This window comes from Megalops cyprinoides, chromosome 16 (assembly GCF_013368585.1).
Source record: "Megalops cyprinoides isolate fMegCyp1 chromosome 16, fMegCyp1.pri, whole genome shotgun sequence".
NCBI classification, from domain to species: Eukaryota; Metazoa; Chordata; class Actinopteri; order Elopiformes; family Megalopidae; genus Megalops; species Megalops cyprinoides.
The window spans coordinates 29,963,212-29,973,710 of NC_050598.1; the positions used below are offsets into that span (position 1 = coordinate 29,963,212).

At 50.9% G+C, this 10,499-nt stretch overlaps 1 protein-coding gene across 1 annotated transcript; it reads right to left on the bottom strand.

The window, feature by feature from the left end:
• Positions 1-379: 379 nt before the first annotated feature.
• On the bottom strand, positions 380-4,152 carry cd248a (CD248 molecule, endosialin a). The gene has a single exon (XM_036548106.1). The coding sequence runs from the start codon at positions 3,893-3,895 to the stop codon at positions 1,673-1,675; it is 2,223 nt and encodes a 740-aa protein (XP_036403999.1). The 5' UTR covers positions 3,896-4,152; the 3' UTR covers positions 380-1,672.
• Positions 4,153-10,499: the final 6,347 nt, after the last annotated feature.

The following is a 10,499-nucleotide window of genomic DNA, read 5'->3' on the forward strand; positions in this document are numbered from 1 at the left end:
TCCCTTTGATTGGACGCCCTCGACTCTCTCTCCACACTTCTGCTTTAATAACACGAGTCCTTCTTCCAGAGGCAGTTATCCTTGATGTTCAAGTGTCATTATTTCAGCATAATGTCTCAAACTAATGCAAAGCCAAAATCTCTGAATCAGTACTAGGCTGGACAAAAAAAAAAAAGAGTTTCGCTACAGTTATAACAATGATAAAGGCAAAAAAAATAATAACAATTAAAGACATTTTTAAGATTTATCTATTTAAAGACAATAGATGATGCAGTAAATATTAAATATGGTTTTGTTTTTTCTTAACCTAAATTCAAGGCATGGCAACTGAAACCATAAAGAATACTTTTTTGGTATTCACAACAATTCAGTACCGGCATTTAAAAAAATCAAAAAACCTTTCTTATCAATTATAGCCCTCGAAATCGGACACAGGAAGATAATGTTCCCAGTCATTGGGACTGGAAGCAGTGTGTCATGGACAACTTCTAAATTCAGGCTGCAATTACTCTAAATGTTGGTAGGGGGTGCTGTCCCTGCATAACAGCCATGGCCTTCCAAAGCCTGGAATGGACAGCTGAAGACTCCATCTCTCCATCAGGAAAGAGATGGGATTGGAGGAATACAAAGAAGCAGTGAATACAGCTTTCAAACTCACGACTGACCCCTAGGATAGGACTCCTTCCTCTGTTGCAGTTTGCTAAATTTGCCTGATCTAGCTGATCACTCCTAAGGTTTTCAAACAGAACAATGAGGGGTTAATTTTCTCGTTTGGATGGGGGTATTAATTCCTTTAAGGCAAGGACATACCGTTTGATCACTGTGTCAGATTACCCATAAGAAAGTCACGGAAATGAAGGCACTAATTGTATGCATTTTGCATATCATTATGCATAGCAAATGGCTCACTGCAAATTTCTATACACATCTGCATACATATGCAGACACACAGACAGAGACACACACACACACACACACACACACACACATACACACACGCGTATATACAAATATGATATTATGCTTCATAAATGGACATTTTCCAATGCGCAACTCATTGTGTGAATCAGAAGGATGCACACAATGTAATCACAAAGAACCATTGCAAAAACAGACATAATAACAGAAGTGAACGCAGTCGTCTCGAGGCTGTAGACGAACAGAAGAATGTCTGTAAGTGAAGCAAGGCTCAAGGAGCAAAAACAATAAGCATGTCCTCAAGCTGCAGTGGCCGTCTCCAACATGTCAATCCCATTACACCTTTGAAAGCGCTTTTCAAGAGGGCCGTCTAGCCTTAGCTGGACAACTACTCTACTTGTGTGAGCTGCGTGCAGAGAATCTTTGCATAGCTGCCACACTTCACCGAGCTCGCTTCCACAGCCCTAGAGAGCAGCCGTCTGGCGTTACACGTTCGCTGCGAGTGTGATAGTGTGGTTCTGACTGCTGTCAGAGCAACCCAAGACGAGCGGAATCAGTGGTTTTCCCTGAAGCTACTCTCACCCTCCACTGCACAGCCCTCAGAGCCGTCCTGGCAGAAAGCATCGCAGTGGAGGGTGGCAGCAGGAGGCAGGTGAGTGGTCCGGTACTCCTCCTCTTCTCTGGCGTTAAAATAAAACACAGTTTTATGCACAGTTTGGTGTCCCTTCCCCGCGCTGGCTGGGAGCTGTCCTGGCTAGACGCCGGACTGGGCGGTGGCCTGAGCCCCCGGCTTGTCGCCGGCGCCGGAGATCCAGTGGTAGCAGTCGTTGTTCTTCTTGTTGCGGGGCTGGACGGCGCAGCGGGTGCAGTAAACTATGCCCAGCGCCACCATCACCACCACGAAGATGGAGAGGGGCACCAGGAGGGCCACCAGCAGCCAGCTGCTGCTCTGCTGCTGACTGCTGTCACTGCCGCCGGGCGGGGCACCCGTGCCCGCCGGGGGGGTGAGGGGGTCGGTGTCGACCGCCGCCCCGTCGACCTCCTCTGGGACGAAGTCCGGTTCCGCCTTCGGGGTGGGCTGGGGCCAGGAGACTGGGCTGCCGTCTCCGAATTCGGAGGGGGCGTCCTCGCCGGAGGGCGGCGCCACCCCTCCTCTCTCGACACTTTCCTCGGGGGCCGTGGAGGAAGTCGAGATGCGCCAAAAGTTCCACGCCCCTCCTTCGGGTGTCGGGGTGAGGGTAGCGGGAGGACTGGGAGTGGTCTCCTCTTCTAGCCAATCCGGGGCGGCGGTGGAGGCGGGGCTTGGCGAGGGCGTGAAGGTGGGTTCCACCGCCTCCGTCCAATCCGGTTCAGCCCAGATGGGCTCGGTCTCCACTTCCGGCCTATCAGGATCTTCCTGCGTCACGTCGGTGAGCCAGGTCAGGTCGGTGGGCAGCCCCTCCAGGCTGGGAGGGTCGGTCAGCCAGGTCAAAGGTGAAGTGCTCTCTGGCCAGTCACCTTCGGGCAGCTGGGGAGGCCAGTCAGGGAAGCCGGGAGCCTCGGGGAGCCAGGAGCTTTCCGGAAGGCTGGTGAACCATGGGAAAGAGGGGGCAGCGGTGGTAGACTCGTCATGGCTGGGGACGGGTCTGCAGGAGGAGTAGTCCTGCTGCAGCTCATAGCCCTCCCTGCAGTGGCACTGGAAGCCGCCCACGTAGTTGACACACATGTGCTCGCAGGAGCCCGGGATCTGGCACTCGTCGGTGTCCTGGCATCGGGCGGGGTCCTCGGGGGCGGGGCTGAAGCCCAGGTGGCAGTGGCAGGCGTAGGAGCCGGCAGTGTTCTCGCAGGCCTGCTCGCAGGGGCGGCCCCGGCACTCGTCCACGTCGGCGCACTGGCCCTGGTCGTCGGGCTGGTAGCCGTGGTGGCAGCGGCACTCGAAGGTGCCGGGCGCGTTGACGCACAGCTGCGGGCACGGGCTCTGCTCACACTCGTCCACGTCCAGGCAGGCCAGCCCGTCTGGTGCCAGCAGGTACCCGTCCGGGCAGGTGCAGCGGTACCCGCCGTCCTCCGCGGGCTCGCATTCGAACTCGCAGGGCGCCTCCCTGCAGGGGTTTTCCTGCAGACAGGTCTGCCCGTCCTCTGCCAGCCGGAAGCCGCCAAAGCACTCACAGAAGGAGTGGGGGCCGTCGTCCCGGCACAGGTGCTGGCACCCACCGTTGTCCTGCTCGCAGAAGCTCTTCGCTTGGGCGTTGGAGCACAGGGGGCTGTCCCGGGACCAGCCCACAGTCCCATCGTCCCGCAGCACGCACAGAACCGACGGGTCCTCCCGGGCATCGCCGGGACAGGGCACGGTGGCCACCGAGCCGAAGGGCACATGGGTGAGCAGGGTGCTGAGCAGGTGGAAGGGGGTGCTGTAGAGCACAGAGCCGGGGCCCCCCTCGCCCGGGATGGCCGGGCACATGCCCCGGTAGGTGAAGCGGCAGAGGAAGCCGTCCACGGGCAGCGAGCAGGACCCGTCCAGCCACTTGAAGTTATCGCGCTGCTCCTGGCTGGCGGTGCTGTGGGTGACCACCACGCAGCGCAGCACAGCACAGGTGCTGGGGGAGTCCTCCCGCAGCCAGTTGGTGTACTGCGTGTCGTGGTCGCCCGTCGTCCAGGTGAAGCCGCGCAGCGGGCGGGTGGCGGAGCACTGCCGCGGCTGCCTCTGCAGCCCGATCCACACCCGGATCCGGGCCCGCGGGCCGCGCCTCTCCACGCCCGACAGCAGTTCCTGGATCCGCGCCGCCTCCTCGGGACGCTTCATGGTGGCCAGGTCCCCGCCCCTCTCCCTGCAGCTCCTCCACGACTCCAGGAAGGTCTTGCGCTGGAAGTAGACCACGTAGCAGCCCTCCTCGTTACACAGGGCGTCCCGCTCGTGCAGGTCCTGGCCCTGCGCGCAGGGAGCCCAGAAGGCACACAGGGCCGAGAGGAGGGCGCAGAAACACACGGCAGACCACATCTTTCACAGCAATGTAACTCTACTCACAGTTTGTCCCTCTCTATTTTTCCTCTTTCTGTCTCCTTCTATTTAAACGCTGTCCTTTTCCGAAGGTCCCCTGTCCGATCTCCTCCCTCCTGACTTTTCTCTCTCCAAACTTTTCTCCTTTCTGCTCTCTCACCAAGTCTCTCTCCCAATCTCGCTCTCCTCCGTCCTCACTCCTTCCCTGGTAATGGGGTTCTGTTTGAGAGTTGAGCGCCTGCAGCTCTTCCCCAGAGTTTGGAGAGGGAGGGAGGGAGGGAGGAAAAGAGGGAGGGAGGGGAATTGTATGTTTTTGGAAGGGGGTGGATTTTTTTTTTTTGGTGTGTGTCTGAGTGTGTGTGTCTTGGGGGGGGAGGTGCCCTTGCCTGTGTCTTTTTCTCAGTGTGAGCCTTAAGGTTTTCATAACTCCGTTTATGGAAATAGTTTGGGACCCTGCCATTCCCGTCGCCCACCCCCCACCCCCCACCCCCCCCATCTGAGGCCAATCCCGTTATGACACTTTTCTGTTTTGTTTCGTTTCGTTAACCCCCTTGTTCTACAAACAATGAGGCAAAAGGATTAGACGGACACTGAGTCTTTCTTCAAGAAAGCACCGTTCCTCTTTACGCACGGCTTTCTGTCAGGGTCCTCCCATGATTTTTCTCTGTCTCTCTTTGTTATTCTCCTCATTTCTCCACTTTTCCATCCCTGTCCTTTTCAGTATATTCTGCCCTTGCAAATGGATTCTCCATTCTGTCTGGATATCAGGTTCCCTCCCGCCTTCAGAAGTTTTTGCCCGGTTTCACCTTCTTTGTTCCTGATTGTTCTGTGTTTTCTATGAAACAACATCTGAGAGAATAAGACATTTATAGATAAAAGATACACTTACTAGGCAGGGATGTTAAATCAATATAATAGTTGTCTGTACTCACTTGAAGGTTTTGTGTCAGAACTCTCCTTATACTCATCTCTACTTGTTTCTGCAACAGCAATTAGACTGCAGGACCTTTCAGTGGTAACGTCATCTCTTTAAAGGGGAAGTTTTTACTCTTTAAATCTGGTTTAAAATAATAGAATATAGACATATTAGATATATATATATATATATATATATATATATATATATATATATAGAATATGATTTTTAAAAGAAATTGATAATGTTCTGTTGTCATTTCAAGACCACGTCCTCAATATATCTGTCTAAATGTTGAACAGAAAGGGTCAGTCATGATGGATGTGCACTGGTTCTCTTAACCAATCAAAGCTGCTGTTTAGAGGATCTTTATGACCTCATGAATGAGATCTGCTATAGGATCGACTGAGTGCTTCCTCAAGTGTTTTCCTGATGGCAAATCAACTCAGTGAGCAGGTATTACGATATCTACACAAGAGGTAATTCAACAGAACATCAGAACAATATCAATTGTGTTTAATATCATATCATCATCAACTGTGGTTTAAAATGGGGAACCAAGTGGGAAGCTGAGCACTATGGCCCAGGTTTGATTCCCACCACGTCCATTAACTGAAGATGGCCAGGAGCCCCTAGAAGTGGAACAAAATTGGTTTCGTTACGCCAGGGATATAAGGAGTGGTAGGTCAGCCAGGGGTTTGTCTGTCCCTTAGCTCATTAGCGACCCAAGCTGATTGGTCAGATGCCTGCAGGCTGTCTGCATAAAGCTGCACATGAATCCTCTTCCAACACATGCCTGCACAAGCTTTGCATGGGGACTGCAGTGTATATAGACGTGATGACTCACATCACTTGGGTCAGAAAAAGGCACCTGTTTGTCTTACCCTCTCTTACAACCGGGCATTCAAAAACGTAAGAAAATGGGGAAAAAGCATTCCAAATTTTTGATCCCAGTCTTATCTTCAGCTGACAATGACTGCGAGGACATAGCTGTTAGCCAAATTAGCTTTGTTCCATCATGGTAGACGTGGGTCCAGTATGTCAGCAGAGCTTTACCAGCTCACCACTCTCAAGCACCCTGTGATTCACCAGGCACTTGCAAGTTGCTGAGATGATGTCAGTGGTGTAGCATCTATCCTCCAAATAGCGCCCACTTCACTGTGGTGCATCATGGGACTTGTAGTGTGGGAAAACATCTTTTGGCTGCGTTCAACTGTATCAGAAGATTGCATCCATCTGACCTCAGCGTGCCTGCAGGACTTCAGAGGTTTCCACGTTGAGACGATCCGAATGTGCAATTGGCGATTCCAAAAAGGGTTGCATAAAGGTGTAAAAGCATTAAAAACTGGGGACTCTTTGCTTTACTCAGCAAAAGGAAAGAAGTGGAGGGTCACAAGTTGCCCATGGAGCCTTACAGACTTCATCAGACTGCTGAGACGTTTTTCCACACACATACCAAAGTGCTCACATGGTAGTGGCTCAGGCGGCTATTTCATAGCGGCTACCATTCAGAGCACAGTACAAAGACATATGTTTCTTGATAGCTAATAAAAGTGACTCATTTGCTGAAAATATATGGCTTGCCATTTTTTATTTTTAAACTTCCTCTGCTCTCATTCATTTTTTTACAGTATCCCACCACTTCCTGTCAAGTCCCGTACGCCTGTCATCTAAAATAACAGGATGTGCTTTGTTTTTTTTTTTGTTCTTTTTTTCCCCACCAGTCTCCCTCCCTACTTTAATAATGGTGCCTTGAGGAAGATCTGATAATTGATTTCCTGATAATAATAACCCTATTCACAATTACAATCATAATTACAATCATAATTATAATCTTGGCTCACTGGAAAGTTTTAGAGGGGGTTGGTGAAGGTCGGTGACAGCAGAGATGAGAAAGGTTTGAGGAAGGGGTGCGGTGAAGGGGCGTGAGGGGGAGGGTGGGTGAACTTGAGACATTGTTATGAAATGCTGAATTGTGCAGAAGGGAACACTTTATTGGGGGTGGCACTGCAGCCGTCTGGAGAGGAAATAACATGATTATTAATCAACCCCAGGCTCTGAGCCCCGGCTCCACCGCCCAAGCGATGCTCAGAGGACAGGCAAGGCGACGTGCCCCAACGCTGGCCGCAGGGCACCTCCATGTGCACTGGTTTTAATCCCCGCTGAGCTCTCTATTAATTGCATGTTATTGAGCGAACTGCATTCTGTGCATCTGCGGGACCGGAGTGAAGACACCCTGACTCGAAACACTGGAAGTTCACCTCTAACCGGGCCTATAGCAATACACACCTGACTGAAGGGGGCGCTGGTGAGGCCTTTACCTCTCCCCGTGCAGGCACCTGCTGACATGTGGCAGCAGTGAATCGAACCTGAGCCTGGCCTGCTCAGGGACCAGTCATATCTTCACCGCTCTTTTCAGACGTGCATGACGACAACATTCATAATGCTTAGCAGAGCTCAGGGGTTGAACAGACAACTTGGCCCCCTGACCCCTTCACATGCCAAAAGGTCAGAGGTCCACTGATTTAGCCGGGGTATCCCACCCTGCATGCTGTCACGGTAACCATTTCAATGCAACACACAGCCCTGAACGCGTAAATCCTGCTAAAGTGACGTGGATTACATGAAAACAGATCCTCAGATGTCCCGATGTTTTGTCCCCTTCAATAAGTCAACTGACCAGCAGCTGAGTCAGTTTTTTTTAGGATAGATGATACACTATGATATCAGATTAAAATAATATTAGCTTTCAATGTGATCTTTAAAGCACAGAAACCATCAGCTGGCTGCAGAGGAAAACACCAGAATCATTCATTCTGTCTTTCTGTGCTTAAGCCAAAGTGTGTGTGCATGTGTGTGTGCGCGTGCACGTGTGTGTATTAGTTTGTGTATCTGTCTGTGTGTTTGTGCGTGTGTGTGTGTGTGTGTGTGTGTGTGTGTCTGTGTGAGTGAGTAAGAGTGAGATAGTGTGTGGGTGTGTGTGCATGTGTACATGTGCATGTGTGTGCACGTGAGCATGTGCGTGTATGTGTGCACGTGTGCATGTGCGTGTGTGTTTGCATGTGTGCATGTGCGTGTGTGTCTGCACGTGAGCATGTGCGTGTGTGTGTGCACGTGTGCATGTGCGTGTGTGTGTGCATGTGCGCATGTGCGTGTGTGTGTGCATGTGCGCATGTGCGTGTGTGTGTGCATGTGCGTGTGTGTGTGTGCACGTGTGCATGTGCGTGTGTGTGCACGTGTGCATGTGCGCGTGTGTGTGCGTGCATGTACATGTGCATGTGTGTGCACGTGAGCATGTGCGTGTATCTGTGCACGTGTGCATGTGCGTGTGTGTGTGTGCATGTGTGCATGTGCGTGTGTGTGTGCACGTGAGCATGTGCGTGCACGTGTGCATGTGCGTGTGTGTGTGCACGTGTGCATGTGCGTGTGTCTCTCCCAAAGAACAGAGAATAGCGCTGCTGTTGCACTGAATTTCAATCTCTACCCAAAGTTAGAAATGAAGGGGGGTTATGAAAACTAAAACCTGCTGATTCTGAGTTTTACTGCGCTGAAAGCCTCTGTGTGTGATGGCTCCTGGGGACGGCAGAGAGGTTCCAGGTAGCTCTCTGAACTGTGGCCAGGGGCTGGGACTGATTTCCAGCTGTCTGTCAGCCAGAACTCCGAGTCCCCTGGTACCATTCGGCTCCTGTAACCGTGGCTTTTTCCTGGATTTCGCCTCTCTCAGTTGGCGATTCAGGTCAACCTCCCTGGCCCCTAATGACTGTTAGCACAGTATCAGACTGCAGGTATCCCATCATGCTTCACTTCCATGGGCCTCCCATCCATTCCATTAAAAAAACCCCTTCCTATCTCCATGTCACGGTCCAATTTCACACCCCTATCTAAAACCGTAACAAAATGACATCCCTCGCAGTGCCCCAGCAGGGGTAGTGTCAACAAAATAAATTTGGTGGGGGGGGGGGGGGGCTTTTGCATTGATAACGTATGATCGTGCACCCACTGGGTCAAAAAAAACGAGCATTTAAATGTTTCCACGCGCTGCACAGATCAAGCCTTCACCCAGAACTTCAAAGGATCTGCAACAGTACAGAGTAGCTGGGCCTTTTTGCGAAACCCCCCCCCCCCCTGATTCCCAAACACATTCCCCCCACCCCACCCCACCCCTCTCTAGTAATAATGTACATTGGACCATATCATGCTGGGATGGACCAATGTTCTGAGCAGAGCGCTTGGTCACCGAATTCCACCGGGCGTTCTGAGAAGGGCCCGCGCTACGCCCATATCAGCCGAGAGGGAGCCGAGGCAGAGGCAACCTGAGTCAGGCCATCCTCTCGGGGGGGGTTGGGGCGTCTGGAGTGCAGTGTGGATTTTGGAACAGGGCGAACATTTAGAATTATGACATGAAAAATTCTGGAACTGGACACTGTTCAGAAACACATGAGTTTTTGTGTTACGGTGCTGGATTCTGTTAACAGTCTTTTTTTAGAAAAGAAAGAAGAAAAAAAAAAAACAGCCTTCCCATTGGATTACACAGCAGTGTGCGCTGATCCTGGGAGCTGGACCGCTGCCCTCTCCTGTTTACTTTCACTTCTGGAAAAGGGGATACGCTCCTCTGGGTTTTTAAAAAGCACGGGAAAACACAGGACTGAGCGGCGTACAACCAAACCACAAGCAGAGCCGGAGAAAGGGGGCGTGGCTTCTAGCCCTACTTGAAGGTGATTGGCTTTCGCCGGGCGAAATTTTCACTCGAGTTGAGCATTTTCTAACTCAAGCGAACGCTCATTTCGCCCATTTTGCGTCGCTCGCAGTTTCGCCGCGATTAACTCCGCCCATTCGCCTCCTGCCACTGACTTTTCATGCATTTGCGTCACGCGTAAATTTTGCGTCGCATTCGGTTAAAACACACCTTTAGGCTAAATCGCGATACACGATATATATCTCGGTATTTTCTATGAAGTGGGCTAAATGTTCAGTTGTAAGTCAAAGCCACATGTGAGTTGTCACATGCAGGGTTTCCGCTAGGATTTTTTCTTGCCGGTCCGGTGTCCAGAAAGAATTTATTTTACCAGACATTTGAAACTTAGCCTACTGGTCACGTTTCAAATTCAACAGTCTATGTTACAAACACAAATATAATGTACACCTAGGTTGATGAAAAAATCACAACGACCTCAAGTCAGTTTGACTATTTCATGAACAGTAACGATTGAGCAAAACCTCAACATTAGCCACTAAAACATAGGCTATTATGAAACATCCGTAACCTGTAACATCTGTAGCCTGTTTAAAAAATGTAGCCTATAGGCTACCAGGTAACATTTTACTTTCTCCTTTTTTTCATTGTGGCAAAGTCCTCTGCTGCCGACTTCAAATCAAACTTGTACAATGTGTCTTTGCAGCTTGCAATGCGCATAAGCCGCGCCACTCTCTCCTCCTCCAGACGACTTCGCAGCGCCGTCTTTATTCGATTCTGCAGGCGGTGATATCACTATCCTGGGAGAAGCGTTCCACACTGGGCTGGACAGAGCGGGGAGATTATTCCCCTTTAGAGATGTGATAAAAACCCAGCAGCATTTGTCTATAGGGAGGGACCAGCCCACACAAGCAAAAGAACTGCAACAAACCTAAATTTCATTATGAACTAGGTTGTGAGTCTGCCTGTTAGGGTGGCCAAGGTGTCACTTCACG

What these genes read in the sequence shown, in the direction of transcription:
- cd248a (XM_036548106.1), bottom strand. Translation starts at nt 3,895, where the DNA reads ATGTGGTCTGCCGTGTGTTTCTGCGCCCTCCTCTCGGCCCTGTGTGCC.